Source organism: Salvelinus alpinus, chromosome 9 (assembly GCF_045679555.1).
Source record: "Salvelinus alpinus chromosome 9, SLU_Salpinus.1, whole genome shotgun sequence".
In the NCBI taxonomy this organism is placed as follows: Eukaryota; Metazoa; Chordata; class Actinopteri; order Salmoniformes; family Salmonidae; genus Salvelinus; species Salvelinus alpinus.
Window position 1 is genome coordinate 17897471 of NC_092094.1, and position 17888 is coordinate 17915358.

At 42.0% G+C, this 17888-nt stretch overlaps 2 protein-coding genes across 3 annotated transcripts in view; one reads left to right on the top strand and one right to left on the bottom strand.

Annotated features, from left to right (window-relative positions):
• Positions 1 to 722: 722 nt before the first annotated feature.
• On the top strand, positions 723 to 2925 carry LOC139584025 (B-cell receptor CD22-like). The gene has a single exon (XM_071415564.1). It carries the CDS (start codon positions 1161 to 1163, stop codon positions 2547 to 2549), a length of 1389 nt encoding a protein of 462 aa, XP_071271665.1. The 5' UTR covers positions 723 to 1160; the 3' UTR covers positions 2550 to 2925.
• Positions 2926 to 7477: 4552 nt separating this feature from the next.
• The window catches only part of far1 (fatty acyl CoA reductase 1), a 57037-nt gene continuing 46626 nt past the window's right edge, over positions 7478 to 17888 (bottom strand). For both annotated transcript variants that reach the window (XM_071416261.1, XM_071416260.1), the window contains 3 exons: positions 16711 to 16840; positions 16209 to 16336; positions 7478 to 11300 (listed from right to left, as the gene is read on the bottom strand). In XM_071416261.1, the coding sequence (XP_071272362.1) occupies positions 11138 to 11300; positions 16209 to 16336; positions 16711 to 16840 (421 nt within the window). In that variant the 3' untranslated portion in view covers positions 7478 to 11137. The remainder of the gene's footprint in view (positions 11301 to 16208; positions 16337 to 16710; positions 16841 to 17888) is intronic.

The window sequence follows — 17888 nt, forward strand, 5'->3', positions numbered from 1 at the left end:
ATTAGTGAATTTGTGTTGCTGGAACATAGGCCTACAGTACAAATAAATATATGGACTGTGGTTTCACATACTTAGTTTATATTAAAAAAAGAAGACCATAATGATGGTTCTCCCCTTAATTTAGGTGGCAGGTTATTCAACACTTATAAAGTGTGTTTTATTGTCTATTTTGATTTAATTTCTCTGATTGCAGGATGTGAAACATGGCCGTAACAAAAGCAGGACGTGTGTTCATGGCTTTTCTCTTCTCTGTGGGAGGTATGGTAAATAACAGCACTATATTTCTCCTTTTTATCAGTATCGTTGTGTGACCTACAGACAAATATCATAAAACAATCAGAATAAGATGCTTCCAAATGTTCTTCTAGGGTGCCCAGTGTCACTTACATTGTCCATCACTCTTCTCTGAGTAATGTTTATCTGTTGTTTCCAACCACACGCACCACAGAAAATGTAGTGTCGACATCACATTGGATGTTGTTAGGATGTTGTTATGCTTATAGTATGTGCGTAGGGGTACTGTATACTACAAAGCAGGTTCAATGAGCAAGGCAGCTAACTTTGATAAACAACCAGAAATAACGATGGATTTTCTGGTTCATTAAGAAAGCTAAACTTAGTTTTGTGTTTTTGGTTGAGTCAATTAGACCATGCCTATTTCATGCTTATCTTAAAAAATGAAGAAAATAGGCCTTATGATGTGTGATTGTGTTGCAGTGAAACTGGCCCACAATGGATGGAGTGTGTCTTACACTCGGAAGCAAATCTGTATCTTGAAAGGTTCATCGGTGGACCTAACCTGCTTTTACACATATCCCAGTGGATATTTAGTCACATCAACATTCTGGTTTAGTGCCAAACAAAGTGATAGGTGGAGAGAAAATTTGATCCCAGAGGACCTAACAGAAGACTCAGGGTACTCAGGTCGTGTGAAGTACCCTGGAACAGAAAGTTGTCACTCCACTCTGAGAATCACAGACCTGAGAGAGGAAGACTCAGCTGAGTATCGCTTCTCGTTTCATAAACAGACTTCAGAGTTGGGTTATAGCTTACCGGGAACAGCTCTTTCCATCACAGGCCTGCAGGTGAAGGTGACAGGAAGTCAGAAACTGACACTGACCTGTAGCACCACCTGCCCTCTGAGTGACAACCCCACCTATATGTGGTACATGAATGGACAATATCTACAAGAAGACATCTTTCCCTGGTACCGATACTTAGTCAGCAGTAATTATGCAGGCAGCTACTCCTGTGCTGTAAAAGGCCATGAGAACCTCCACTCTCCTGCAGTGTGTGTTCACGGTCACAACTGTCAGAGTGTTACTACTGTCAATAGAAATGTGTGTGCCTTAAAGGGGACATCAGTGGACATTTCCTGCACTTACACATATCCCAACAACCCCCAGATCAGTAAAGCATTCTGGTCTAATAAATGGGGGACTAAAGGGGAGCCTGAAGATCTGAGCCAGGACCCAAAGTATGTGGGTCGTGTGGAGTACCGTATTCCTGGAAATAAGGAGAATGACTGTACCCTGAGATTCACAGGTCTGAGAATGAGTGACTCAGCTGAGTACAGGTTCAGGCTCAGAACCATTTTAGGAGGGAAGTTTGCTGGAACTCCTGTATTGCTGACTGTCACAGATGTCCTATTGGAGTTGGATCCCACATCTGTGTCAGAGGGGGAGAGTGGCATACTGAGATGTAGAACCAAATGTACACTGGGTCCAAACACAGCCTTTATTTGGTATAAGAATGGACAGCCTATACCAAACAACTATCCCTACTCCAACAGCCTGTACCTAAACCCAGTCAGCAATGACGATGCAGGCGGCTACTCCTGTGCTGTAGATGGCCATGATGATCTCCACTCTCCGGAAGTGACTCTCACAGTCAGATACAAACCAAAGAGCACCTCAGTGTCAGTCAGTCCCTCTGGTAAGATAGTGGAGGGCAGTTCAGTGACTCTGACATGCAACAGTGATGCCAACCCACCTGTACAGAATTACACCTGGTTGAAGAGAAACGTAACTTCACCAAAAGCTTCAGGGCAGAGTTATACTATTACTAAAATCAGCTCTGAAGACAGTGGAGAATACTACTGTGAGGCACGGAACATTTTAGGGGGAGAGAATTCCAGTCTCATTCCTATTTATATTCCTGTTGCTTTTATTTGGGCTCCTGTAGTGGGGGTAGGGATGGGAGCTGTTTTGGCTGCTGGAGCGCTTGTCTTCACCTACTGCATGCTGAAGAGAAGATTCAGAGGAAGTGATCATTCCATAACGGACACACACAGTGTCCATGTCCATCCTGACCCTAACAGTGACACGTACACAGCTCTGATCAACATCAAGTCCCCTGAAAATGAAGATTTAAGGGGCACCACCAGTGACACATACACAGCTCTGATCAACATCAAGTCCCCTGAAAATGACAAACAGGAAGGTGTAACACACACAGACCTTCAGAGAGAGGATCAAATCCCAGTATATGAAAACATCCCATTGTATGAGACCATCCTGAGAGTAGAACCACCACAGAGCCTGGACTGAAGGCATTTGGCAGAGACCTATGGTATCAAAGCAACCTAGACCTCACATACGCTCTTGCTATTACTGTATATTATATAGAATTCTTTGAGATGAGGTTATTGAGCTTTAATTTATTATTCATTATTCAAATGATTAAAAGCTGTAATTGAAATTATGTATTAATAATGGACAACTGTCCCAAGATTATGCTTCTGTACTTTCCCTAAAGGATTTGCTTTTATCGTGTTAGGAGAAGTTATTTATTTTGCTGCTATCAGAGATAAATGTACCTTACTGAAAAAATATGGAAAATATAAAGTATCATACTATTTATACTTATTTTATTCTCAAATGATTTGTGATAACTGTAGTTTAGTGTAAGTTACATAATGTTGTAAATAAGGCCATGTTTTTAAATGCAATTGATTTTTTTAAATGAATAAAGTGAGTGAGTGTCTGTGTGCGTGCATTCTGCTTGCTTGCATCAAAGTATGAAAGCATCCCACTGTGCAACTGTCTTAAGTCCCTGAGCCTGTGGATCCTGTTTACCCTGCCAAGGGGTCTTACTCCCACTGGGCAGGCTCAGTAGTGACTCAGCCCTCAGCACGGACCACGGTTCCCAGGCTGCAGCTGCTAGCTGTTCCAGCACAGGGTTTCCCATCTACCTGATATGCATCTTGATTCAGAGAAATAAAATAACATGGATTCATGCAAAACAGTCATTACACTGTTAGGGACTCAATCTCACAATTGTCACAAATCTCCCATCTGACTTGGTGGCAACAAGCTTGGTGTTTCTCATTAAAGAGTTGAAAGGAGCATTCTGGAGCATTTTGACCATCATGGGTTTTGAGAATGAGTGGCCAGTGATTAACTGAAATCATTTTACAGTAGGGATCCATTCCTTTATTAATTATTTAATACATTCATTAATTATTACATTTCTGTCTAGAAGTCAACACCACTACATTCATGTCACCATTTTCTCGGTTAAACCAAGAGATTTAGAGCATATTGGCATTTATTGGGATGACTCATGTACTGGAGGCACAGCCACAAAGTCATACAATCTGATTTTAAACCTAACCTTAACCACACTGCTAACCTTATGAATAAACCTAACATTAAATTAAGACAAATGCACATTTTTGTTTTCATGAATTTGTACAATATATAGGCCATTTTTTCTTTGCAGCAGGCCCATCTACTGGGAATCGCTCAGCTCTGCCTCCGGGACAACATTCCTCCCAATAAACGTCAACCTGCAGGGTATTATGACTCATTAATTATTTAGGAGAGGTTGACATTATTTTCTTACTTTATTACATACAGTTCAAGGTCAAGGCCAAATGCAGTTCAAAACAGTAGGGGTCTTCTCCACAAAAAGACAACAGTTTAGTTGAAGCTGACTACGTTAGGAAAGGCTAAATGGTCAATCATACAACACTACATTTTCTGATGCCATGATCACACTGAAAAATAGGCAATTTGCCTCAAGAAATAGAATTGAAGTTCAAACACAATATTGCTTTTAAACATATCCCCTGGTATCAAATTCTATGAACACATAAGACATTGGAAGCCTTATTGCTCTAGGGCAAGTATTTAGTTCAGTCAGCTACTGTAGCTATCAAAGAACAGTACATTCGTGATTCATCTCTAGTCCTGTACAGTATCAACGCCTGTGCAGGTAAACAAAACCTCCCTTGTGCAATGATATCCTAGCGGAATCTTTAGGGTCAAGTTTCTTGGCAACAAAGGTAAACCAAGGAATTGGCACAGCCAGGTGATGGGGGATCTCTAGTGACAAGGTCTGATGAAGCTGAAAACATGGTCCATTCAATATTGGGCTACATCCTGGCTGGCAGTACGAAAACGTAATCGAGCATCTGAACAGAATCTTGACACAATCGCTGGTATGCTAAATGATGAGGGTGATCTGTTAGAGATTAGAAGAGGCTGGTCAGATGTCTATATAAAGCTGCACCAAAAGGACTCACATAGAATAGAGAACCATTTGTACAAACTATCTGCTTTTTCATCAGCCCCAAACAAAACTAAAAGATGTCATTATAAATGTACAGTACTAGTCAAACGTTTGAGAACACCTACTAATTCAAGGGTTTTTCTTTATTTTTACTATTTTCTACATTGTAGACATCAAAACTATGAAATAACACATAGTGTAGTAACCAAAAAAGTGTTAAACAAATAGCCATCCTTTAGCTTGTTGACAGCTTTCCACACTCTTGGAATTCTCTCAACCAGCTTCATGAGGTAGTCACCTGGAATGTATTTCAATGAACAGGTGTACCTTATTAAAAGTTCATTTGTGGAAGTTCTTTCCTTTGTAATGCATTTGAGCCAATCAGTTGTGTTGTGACAAGGTAGCGGTGGTATACAGAGCAAGTCTATATTATGGCAAGAACAGCTCAAATAAGCAAAGAGAAATGACAGTCCATGAATGTCAGTCAATACGGAAGACATATAGGTCAGTCAATACGGAAAATTTCAAGAACTTTTAAAGTTTCTTCAAGCGCAGTCGCAAAAACCCTCAAGCGCTATGATGAAACTGGCTCTCATCAGGTCCGCCACAGGAAAGGAAGACCCAGAGTTCATTAGAGTTACTAGCCTCAGAAATTGCAGCCCAAATATAAAGTAAGACACATCTTAACATCAACTGTTCAGAGGAGACTGCATGAATCAGGCCTTCATGGTCGAACTGCTGCAAAGAAACCACTACTAAAGGGCACCAATAAGAAGAAGAGACTTGTATGGTCCAAGAAACACGAGCAATGGACATTAGACCGGTGGAAATCTGTCCTTTGGTCTGATGAGTCCAAATTTAAAATGTTTGGTTCCAAAAATGGATGGATGATCTCCGCATGTGTGGTTCCCACTGTGAAGCACAGAGGAGGTGGGATGGTGCTTTGCTGGTGACAATGTTGGTGATTTATTTAGAATTCAAGGCTCACTTAACCAACATGGCTAACACAGCATTCCGCAGCGATACGCCATCCCATCTGGTTTGCTTAGGCTGTGTAAGGGCTATTTGACCAAGAAGTAGAGTGATGGAGTGCTGCATCAGATGACCTGGCCTCCACAATCACCTGACCTCAACCTAATTGAGATGGTTTGGACCCCAGAGTGAAGGAAAAGCAGCCAACAAGTGCTCAGCATATGTGGGAACTGGTTGAGAGAAAGCCAAGAGTGTGCAAAGCTGTCATCAAGGCAAAGGGTGGCTACTTTGAAGAATTTGTTTAACACTTTTTTGGTTACTACATGATTGTGTTACATCAAAACTATGTTATTTCATAGTTTTGATGTCTTCACTATTACTCTACAATGTAGAAAAAGGTAAAAGAATTAAGAAAAACCCTTGAATGAGTAGGTGTGTCAAAACTTTTCACGGGTACTGTATAAGACACTCAAAATTACCATATTGGGTAAAGGAGAAGATCAAGAAGGAAGAATCACTTTCCTTAAATGTATCCATAATGGAAAGAAATTGGCCTTTAATGTATACGCTCCAAATTCATATCAACCTATGTTTTTGATTCTCTGAACAGCATACTGTTAGAATTAACTGAATTCCATCTGGTTATTTGGACAGACATGAATACCATTTTGGACATGCGGGACAAATCTAATAAGACCAACTACAATCCACATGCAACCAAGGCTCTCCAGAATATACTCGGATTACAACCTCATTAATGCCTGGCGGGCACATAATCCTGAAGCAAAAGAGTACGCTCAAACATGCATAAATCATTCTCACGAATCAATTTCATACTATTACCAACACCTCTATTTTGTTTAATCAAGAAAATAGAAATTTGACATACACTACCCAACCACAAGTTGTGGACACCCCTTCAAATTAGTTGATTCGGCTATTTCAGCCACACCCGTTGCTGACAGGTGTATAAAATCAAGCACACAGCCTTGCAATCTCCATAGACAAAACTTGGCATTCAAATGGCACGTACTGAAGAGTTCAGTGAATTTCAACGTGGCACCGTCATAGAATGCAACCATTCCAACAAGTCAGTCGTCAAATGTCTGCCCTGCTAGAGCTGCCCCTGTCAACTGTAAGTGCTGTTATTGTGAAGTGGAAACGTCTAGGAGCAACAAAGGCTCAGCCGCTAAGAGGAAGGCCACACAATGGGAGTCCTCGGTTGCAACACTCACTACCGAGTCCCAAACTGCCTCTGGAAGCAACGTCAGCACAATAATAGTTTGTCAGGAGCTTCATGAAATGGGTTTCCATGGCCGAGCAGCCGCACACAAGCCTAAGATCACCATGCGCAATGCCAAGTGTCGGCTGGAGTGGTGTAAAGCTCGCCGCCATTGGAGCAGTGGAAACTACACCATCTGGCAGTCCGACGGACGAATCTGGGTTTGGCTGATGCCAGGTAAAACGCAACCTGCCCCAATGCATAGTGCCAACTGTAAAGTTTGGTGGAGGAGGAATCATGGTCCGGGGCTGTTTTTCATGGTTTGGGCTAGGCTCCTTAGTGCCAGTGAAGGGAAATCTTAACTCTACAGCATACAATGACATTCTAGATCCCTCAACTCTGGACCTTGAAGGTGAACAATGTGTGAACAATGAATTGCTCCAGGATTGCCGTTGATAATGGCAGACCCTGGCATTGACCCCAGTCTCCGAGGGCGTCTCAGGAGGAGTTGGGATATGCAAAAAACACATTTCCAATTCACACACATATAAATACACACTTGTGAAATGGGACAAATAAGCACCCACCAAATTAGTAGTAGCAGTAGTAGTAGTATTACTGGAATGATCAAGCAGTATTACCAGCTCCTCTCTACCAAAGGGGTGACGACTGGAGTAAGGAAAAGCTTTTAAGACCAAAGCTATGACAAGTTATTTTTCAACAGCACAACATAAAATACTGAGTTTCAAGAAGAGAACTTCCAGCAAACAGGATTTAACAGAGTTTATTCCTTCTTTTTGGTTTACAAACAAAAAGGCACCCATTGATTGTTTTAAACATTTACCTTGACTGTGGAAAGCGCTTTTACACCGTCAATGAAATATGCAGAGCGCATACTCGGGAACATTAACTGAGGTTCATGGTAAAGACAACAAATTGGTTATAGGGTACAGTTCTTTCTAGGGGACTACATTCTACAAGTACAAGAGGAAACAGGATAACAACAAAACATTTGCAGGCAGTCAAAAGGCAAGAGGAATATATTACATTAAATCTAATTTCTGTCCAGATGGGTATTGGAATATGATGCTGTAAAACCAGAAAGAATGTGAAAGTTAGATGTGCAATGAACTTCGAATAGAAGAGCATTAGAATGATCCAGTAATATGAATCCCTAGCAACAGGAAGTAGTAGAAAGGGTCTGCTCCACTCCCTTACTTCTACATCACTGGCAAGACAAGTTCCTAAGAAACTCTGAATTGGCAGTTCCATTGCAAGACAAGTTCAACAGTACTACATAGCAAGCCACATACCAGAAAAAAACCACTATTACACACTAAAATCTTCAAATCCAATACAGAAAATGGATTAAAAAAGCAAGTGAAAGCATAGATAGACAAAGTCAAAATTGGCTATATCGTAAAAGTTTATCAAAACAAAAATGTGCTTTTTGGTCTTCATTTAAGGTAGGGCATAAGGTTGGCAGTGTGTTCAAGGTTAGGTTTAAAATCCTATTTTAAGAGGCAAAATTTTTGAAATAGACTGGGTTTATGACTTTGTGGCTGTGGTAACTAATGACGGACATTTAATATTTTTTCATAGACAAGTTCAGGCACAATTCACACAAACCTCCCAGAAAGTGGATCACTTACTAATCTTATTCCCAATAGATCATGTGAGCACAGATCAAAGGACTATTTTAGAATCTGGCCAAACATCCATGGTACAGTTGAAGTCGGAAGTTTACATACACTTATGTTGGAGTCGTTAAAACTTGTTTTCAACCACTCCACACATTTCTTGTTAACAAACTATAGTGTTGGCAGGTTGGTTAGGACATCTACTTGTGCATGACACAAGTAATTTTTCCAACAATTGTTTACAGACAGATTATTTCACTGTATCACAATTCTAGTGGGTCAGAAGTTTACATACACTAAGTTGACTGTGCCTTTGCTTGCAAAATTCCAGAAATTGATGTCATGGCTTTAGAAGCTTCTGATAGGCGAATTGACATAATTTGAATCAATTGGATGTATTTCAAGGCCTACCTTCAAACTCAGTGCCTCTTTGCTTGACATCATGGGAAAATCAAAAGAAATCAGCCAAGACCTCAGAGAAAAAATCGTAGACCTCCACAAGATACCACGTTCATCTCTACAAACAATAGTACGCAAGTATAAACACCATGGGACCACGCAGCCGTCATATCGCTCAGGAAGGAGACGCGTTCTGTCTCCTAGAGATGAATGTACTTTCGTGCGTAAAGTGAAAATCAATCCCAGAACAACAGCATAGGACCCTGTGAAGATGCTGGAGGAAACGGGTACAAAAGTATCTATATCCACAGTAAAACGAGTCCTATATTGACATAACCGGAATGGCCGCTAAGCAAGGAAGAAGCCACTGCTCCAAAACCGCCATAAAAAAGCCAGGCTATGGTTTGCAACTGCACATGGGGACAAAGATCGTACTTTTTGGATTAATGTCCTCTGGTCTGATGAAACAAAAACAGAACTGTTTGGCCATAATGACCATTGTTATGTTTGGAGGAAAAAAGGGGGAGGCTTGCAAGCCAAAGAACACCATCCCAACCGTGAAGCACGTGGGTGGCAGCATCATGTTGTGGGGGTGCTTTGCTGCAGGAGGGACTGGTGCACTTCACAAAATAGATGGCATCATGAGGCCGGGAAATTATGTGGATATATTGAAGCAACATCTCAAGACATCAGTCAGGAAGTTAAAGCTTGGTCACAAATGGGTCTTCCAAATGGACAATGACCCCAAGCATACTTCCAAAGTTGTGGCAAAATGGCTTAAGGACAAAGTCAAGGTATTGGAGTGGCCATCACAAAGCCCTGACTTCAATCCTATAGAAAATGTGTAGGCAGAACTGAAAAAGCGTTTGCGAGCAAGGAGGCCTAGAAACCTGACTCAGTTACACCAGCTCTGTCAGGAGGAATGGGCCAAAATTCACCCAACTTATTGTGGGAAGCTTGTGGAAGGCTACCCAAAATGTTTGACCCAAGTTAAACAATTTAAAGGCAATGCTACCAAATACTAATTGAGTGTATGTAAACTTCTGACCCACTGGGAATGTGATGAAAGAAAAGCTGAAATAAATCATTCTCTCTACTATTATTCTGACATTTCACATTCTTAAAACAAAGGTGTGATCCTAACTGACCTAAGACAGGGAATTTTTATTTTTACTAGGATTAAATGAATTTAAATGTATTTGGCTAAGGTGTATGTAAACTTCCAACTTAAACTGTAGGTATAAGTGACTATATGACAATTGGACATTCTGAATGAAAGTCATGCAGCATACAACCACAGGAAAGTGCACAGTAAGTCCAACATCTTAGACAATATGTACAAGACAACATGGAAAAGGGACAAGTACAAAAAGTAAAAAATGTTACAAGTGCACAACAACCCAGGCAAACATTGGATAAAGACACCTCTGAAAGTTATAGCATGAGACACATAAAGGTGTTTGGAAGAGAAGAGGCCTCTCCCATGCATGGAATATCCCAAACTCGACAACAGGCAAAACATGTGAGATGCATAAGCAGAACACAACGCTCCCATTACAGAGAGTTAAACAAATGACCAACATGGGGAAAGACAGTTACTCATTATTTTAAAATGGACATAGACACAAATTTCTGAAAGCTGTCCTCAGTGAAAGCAGTGTAAAGAACCCTTAGACTACCTACCCAAACTCTCCAAAATCAAGTGCTCTGAGCAGTTGCTTGATCTGAGCTACGAGGTATTTGGGCCAGAATCATAAGCGGACAGTCCAGTCCGAAATGGTTTGAAAATGGTTAAAAAAAATGTTTTTTTAAATACATAGCTCTGCAAGGTCAGCTGATGCAGGATAATCATACCTGTTAGACACTGTAAAAAGTCAATCTATTACCATCTACCTTGTGCTTGATCATGTCATTGGGTAATAGTCATTGCCACCATCAAGCATACAGTATATGGGTGCCTTCACCCCTATTCAAGCAGGAAAATGTAAACTGTTAATCAAAGCCACCGCCTGACCACCCTGGGGGCTGTCAGCAAAGCAATGCTCCATCTCCATGACAACCAAAATAGGCATCAATAAACTCTGTTTGGCTGACTATCAATGTGCAAGGTGAGCATCATAGGACCTGGGGTCTGATTAGATTCATGCTTAGTCAAATGCAGTTCTAACCCCCACATCAGGGATCACACTGCAAAGAGAAGAGCACATTTCACATACGGTAGATTAATGTCAGACACTTAAGTAACTCAAAATATTCTAGGATTTGCAGAGCCTTGTCAGATACATAGCTATCTGAAGGGGGGCTGGGCAGGAGGGAGAGAAGGCGGACTGGACTGGGGCTGCTGGGTTGAGGAGGGTGGATGGGGTCAAGGTGAGTACACCACGTGGACTCAGTATTTCATGGTGCTGGATGCTCGGAAATAGGACAGGAACTTAAAGCAGAGGCTGACCACAAAGTACCAGATGTTCCTGGCCATCTGGGACCGCGCGATGAACACTCGCCAGATGAACACGACCAGGACCGTGTTGAACGTGTAGCGGATGTTCCTCAACCTGAAACATACAAGAGGATAACAAACTGTTGTTTTATGACCAGAGCCTAGTTGCCATGGAGATCAGTTTGCGGTGAATTAAGAAATACATTGAAGTGTTCTTGGTAGCTTGCATGTAGATGCATTCACCTGCATTCTCAGGAGATTAGTAAATACATCAACTTGCTAGGAAAATGTATCTGCTGCAATACAATTAAGCAGGAATATGACATTTAAATGGATACTTCGGGATTTTGGCAATGAAGCCCTTTATCTACTTCCCCAGAGAGATGAACTCGTGGATACCAAAATCACAAAGTATCCCTTTAAATATAACTTTTCCTGATGACACATGTAATAGAGATTTAGCCTTTGAATATTGTGAGCAAAGATGAATGTTAAAGCAGAGGATACCAGGGAAACATTGGGATTTGCTGGTGATCCCGAAAAACTGAAAGAAATGTGTGCATCATAGAACAAAAAAATACAATTTCAAAGCCATGACAATTAATTATTCAAGATCAATTGGGCATTTTAAATAAGAGGATAGTTTTTATTGTAGCCAGTGGCACCTAGTGGCTGGTATGAGGTGAGTAATGTCAAATACCTAAACAGAACCTTCCTCAAGGCAGCTTTCGTTCTTCCCCGGAGCACAGGGAACGGTGCACATCCCTGTTCACCTGGTTGGCTGTGTTTGTCAAATTTTTGGGTAAGCAAACTTCTTTCTTTCGGAATGCTTTACCGCTTACTCACGTAAACAACAGCCAATGATTTTGTCCCTATGTCGGAGGTAATCTGATAGAAAATATCCACAGAGAAGTGTTATCAACTCAACCTTCAGTACGCTGGTACCGAACCACAGACAGAACGGCAAACACTTTCAGCTGATTGCAAGTAAACTTGCCTCGGTTGACTACGTTTGGTTACATTTGGCTATTGTTTACATATTGTGCATCACGTGCAATGAGCCAAGAGATTGAAAATACAAACAACAGAACCTACCGGAGCCGCAAAAAGTTGGGTAAACAACACTTTCCTGTGGATACCCCATCTCACCTCTTTCCGCCAAAAGGACTCACAGCATGTACAACCAGTAAAATCAGTGTAAATATTGTATTCCACATTCTGGCTTGTAGAGAGACTATTGCGTCTTTTATTGGGCGACTTCAGTCAGACTGAAAATCTGATGTTTAGGCAAAGTAGGTAGAATGTTTTTTTTTGTTGGTCTAGTACGCCCTTAGCGAATGAGCTGGTATTCAGGCAAGAGATTCGGGGTTGTCTTGGCAGGCGGACAAAAACTTTGTATATTTGTCTTATTTTGTCACCACTTCCTCCAGAGCTGGCTGTCTTTTGGAGGGGCTATTTTGATTAGAGAACAGCGACAAGTCTTATGAATTCACGTGTGCTTTTGCATGCTAATTATCACAAATGTTTTACCATCTTTCAAAACGTGTTTCATCTTGAGTGAGCCACCTTACAAAGCATGTTTAACAATAAGTGTGCCATCTTACAACGTGTGTGAATATACACTTAGTGGCCAATTTATTAGGTACACCCATCTAGTACCGGGTTGGACCCCCCCCCCCCCTTTGCCTCCAGAACAGTCTGACTTCTTTGGGGAGTGGAAACGTTACTCAATTGGGTTGCAGGCCAAACACGTTATTTTTACCCTCCTCAGCCCTCGCGCTAGCCACTTTCTCTGAGAAATCCCAGTCGAAATCGGATGCAGTTTGATTGCCATCTTAAGTGGATGTCCAATTCACTAATGTTGCCCCCTTGGCCACTCGATTTTGGCACGAGGGAGCAAGTGAAGAACTTTTATCACTTGTGGGGTTAATATGACCCACAATTCAACGCAAACTGTAGTCACGTGTCATACTCCAGTGGATGCGAAGTGTCAAATTGAATAAACATGGCTGCATTTTTTGGCATGTCAGACAAAATTATGACGCTATAGATGACATTGATTTTAGTGTTGGCAAATTGGCTTAGTCTCGTTGTGAGGAGTTTATAAAAATGTAGATAGCGTCATAAACATATTTTTGGGAATAAATAACCAAACTATAAAACTAGCTAGCCAGCTATGGGTAACTGTAACTAGCTTGCTACCTGCCAGGAGTGCTATTTTTTGTTTGTCGCACCATTCTCGGTAAAACCTAGACACTGTCGTGCGTGAAAAGCCCAGGAGGCTGGTAGTTTGAGATACCGGAACCGGCACGCCTGGCACAGATGATCATACCACGCTCAAAGTTGTTTAGGTCACTCGTTTTGCTCATCCTAACATTCAATCAAACAGTAACTGAATGCCTCGATGCCTGCTTTATATAGCAAGCCATGGCCAAGTGACTCATGTCTGTAAGAGCGAAAATAAATTATGAATGGGGTGGTGTACCTAATGAACTGGCCTCAGTGTACATGATCTAAAGTTTGCATGAGATTCTCCTAGAGGTGTTTTACATGCAAGGCTTGAGTCTTGGATACTTAGTATTATTTATTGCCCTGCTACTAACTCATTGTGCGTGTCCTCTAAGCCCTAGTCCTGGCCAGGGTGTGTATCAGGGGTTAGGATTTGTATGTATTGTTGGTTGTGTTAATAAACATTGGCACTGTTTAATTCTGTTGGAAACCCAAATTGGTCTACACGGACAAGTTCTGGCCTGGTTTAGATCGTATCTGTCGGAAAGATATCAGTTTATCTCTGTGAATGGTTTGTCCTCTGACAAATCAACTGTACATTTCGGTGTTCCTCAAGGTTCCGTTTTAGGACCACTATTGTTTTCACTATATATTTTACCTCTTGGGGATGTCATTCGAAAACATAATGTTAACTTTCACTGCTATGCGGATGACACACAGCTGTACATTTCAATGAAACATGGTGAAGCCCCAAAATTGCCCTCGCTAGAAGCCTGTGTTTCAGACATAAGGAAGTGGATGGCTGCAAACTTTCTACTTTTAAACTCGGACAAAACAGAGATGCTTGTTCTAGGTTCCAAGAAACAAAGAGATCTTCTGTTAAATCTGACAATTAATCTTGATGGTTGTAAAGTCGTCTCAAATAAAACTGTGAAGGACCTCGGCGTTACTCTGGACCCTGATCTCTGTTTCAAGACTGTTTCAAGACTGTTTCAAGGACAGCTTTTTTCCATATATGTAACATTGCAAAAACCAGAAATTTTCTGTCCAAAAATGATGCAGAAAAATTAATCAAAGCTTTTGTTACTTCTAGGTTAGACTACTGCAATGCTCTACTTTCCGGCTACCCGGATAAAGCACTAAATAAACTTCAGTTAGTGCTAAATACGGCTGCTAGAATCCTGACTAGAACCAAGAAATTTGATCATATTACTCCAGTGCTAGCTTCCCTACACTGGCTTCCTGTTAAGGCAAGGGCTGATTTCAAGGTTTTACTGTTAACCTATAAAGCGTTACATGGGCTTGCTCCTACCTATCTTTCCGAGTTGGTCCTGCCGTACATACCTACACGTACGCTACGGTCACAAGACGCAGGCCTCCTAATTGTCCCTAGAATTTCTAAGCAAACAGCTGGAGGCAGGGCTTTCTCCTATAGATCTCAATTTTTATGGAATGGTCTGCCTACCCATGTGAGAGACGCAGACTCGGTCTCAACCTTTAAGTCTTTACTGAAGACTTATCTCTTCAGTAGGTCATATGATTGAGTGTAGTCTGGCCCAGGAGTGTGAAGGTGAACGGAAAGGCTCTGGAGCAACGAACCGCCCTTGCTGTCTCTGCCTGGCCGGTTCCCCTCTCTCCACTGGGATTCTCTGCCTCTAACCCTATTACAGGGGCTGAGTCACTGGCTTACTGGTGCTCTTTCATGCCGTCCCTAGGAAGGGTGCGTCACTTGAGTGGGTTGAGTCACTGACGTGATCTTCCTGTCTGGATTGGCGCCCCCCCTTGGTTTGTGCTGTGGTGGAGATCTTTGTGGGCTATACTCGGCCTTGTCTCAGGATTGTAAGTTGGTGGTTGAAGATATCCCTCTAGTGGTGTGGGGGCTGTGCTTTGGCAAAGTGGGTGGGGTTATATCCTTCCTGTTTGGCCCTGTCTGGGGGTATCATCGGATGGGGCCACAGTGTCTCCTGACCCCTCCTGTCTCAGCCTCCAGTATTTATGCTGCAGTAGTTTATGTGTCGGGGGGCTAGGGTCAGTTGGTTATATCTGGAGTACTTCTCCTGTCTTATCCGGTGTCCTGTGTGAATTTAAGTATGCTCTCTCTAATTCTCTCCTTCTCTCTTTCGGAGGACCTGAGCCCTAGGACCATGCGTCAGGACTACCGGGCATGATGACTCCTTGCTGTCCCCAGTCCACCTGGCCTTGCTGCTGTTCCAGTTTCAACTGTTCTGCCCGCGGTTATGGAACCCTGACCTGTTCTGCCCGAGGTTATGGAACCCTGACCTGTCCGGACGTGCTACCTGTCCCAGACCTGCTGTTTTCAACTCTCTAGAGACCGCAGGAGCGGTAGAGATACTCTTAATGATCGGCTATGAAAAGCCAACTGACATTTACTCCTGATTATTATTTGACCATGCTGGTCATTTATGAACATTTGAACATCTTGGCCATGTTCTGTTATAATCTCCACCCGGCACAGCCAGAAGAGGACTGGCCACCCCTCATAGCCTGGTTCCTCTCTAGGTTTCTTCCTAGGTTTTGGCCTTTCTAGGGAGTTTTTCCTAGCCACCGTGCTTCTACACCTGCATTGCTTGCTGTTTGGGGTTTTAGGCTGGGTTTCTGTACAGCACTTCGAGATATTAGCTGATGTACGAAGGGCTATATAAAATAAACTTGATTGATTGATTGTACATCGTTCATTTGAAAGGACCTGTGTTTAGTTCCGAGGACCTCCCCTAGCGTATAAAAAAGGTGGCATAGTCAAGTTAACACGTGCAGATAGAGACATTTCTCTTACTTGTTGAGGTGTTTGCGTGCTGCTGGCAGGCCGGACTCAGCCTCGTTCAGGACATACTTCTTAGTCCCCATGCAGTAGTTCTCCATGTACTCTGCCCAGTTCAGCTGTCGCACGTCAAAGTTGAATGTCTGGACCAACAAAAAAAACATAGAGTATTTCATATTGTAAGGATAGGCATTGAGCAACTATGTAGTAGAGGAAAAATGTCTACAAAAGTACAATATGAAACATGATCACTAGGTTTCTGGACCAATGTATATTCACTGTGCATTTCAGCCAGGCCCCAACTATCCAACACAATTACTCCATTCAAAACCAAGCTGAATAATTCAATTGTGCTTCGGCTACAATCTCAAACAAACATACTCCATTCGTCTGTCTGCCACTCTACCAGCGTACGTGTCCTACAAGTGTGAGTATATGTGGGTCCTAGAAGTGTGTGTATATGTGGGTCCTACAAGTGTGTTAATGTGTGTGACTGATGGGTGGGCATAAAGCATACCCTCTTGTCATCAGCACCCATCTGGTTCATGAGCATGGTGACGTTGTCATTTTTCCACACCCACGAATGGCTCGTGAAGTACTCCAGCACCATCATGGCCCTGTGCAGCCTTGTAATGGTCTTCATCATCCTGCCGTGGTGGTCGACATGGTAACAGGGAAGAGGCAGGTATTAGGTAGGTATAGCTGGCACTGAGCCGTCTTTTAAAGAGTGGTTTTCATTTGTTTTATATATACACAAAGTACCAGTCCAAAGTTTGGACACACCTACAAATTCAGGGGGTTTTCTTTATTTTTACTATTTTATACATTGTAGAATAATAGTGAAGACATAACACATATGGAATCATGTAGTAACCAAAAAAAGTGTTAAACAAATCCAAATCTATTTTAGATTCTTCAAAGTGGCCACCCTTTGCCTTGATGACAGCTTTGAACTCTTGGCATTCTCTCAACCAGCTTCATGAGGTAGTCACTTGAAATGCATTTCAATTAACAGGTGTGCCTTGTTGAAAGTTCATTTGTGGAATTTCTTTCCTTCTTAATGCGTTTGAGCCAATCACTTGTGTTGTGACAAGGTACGGGGGTATACAGAAGATAGCGCTATTTGGTAAAAGACCAAGTCCATTTTATGGCAAGAACAGCTCAAATAAGCAAAGAGAAATGACAGTCCATCATTACTTTAAGACATGGTCAGTCAATCCAGAAAATGTCAATAACTTTGAAAAGTTCTTCAAGTTCAGTCACAAAAGCCATCAAGAGCTATGATGAAACTGGCTCATGAGGACCCCCACAGGAAAGGAAGACCCAGAGTTACCGCTGCTGCAGAGGATAAGTTCATTAGAGTTACCAGCCTCAGAAATTGCAGCTCAAATAAATGTTTCACAGATTTCAAGTAACAGACATCACAACATCAACTGTTCAGAGGAGACCGCATGAATCAGGCCTTCATGGTCGAATTGCTGCAAAGAAACCACTACTAAAGGACACCAATAGGAAGAAGAGCCTTGCTTGGGCCAAGAAACACGAGCAATGGACATTAGACCGGTGGAAATCTGTCCTTTCGTCTGATGAGTCCAAATTTGAAATTTTTGGTTCCGACCACTGTGTCTTTGTGAGACGCTGAGTAGGTGAACGGATGATCTCCGCATTTGTGGTTCCCACCGTGAAGCACGGAGG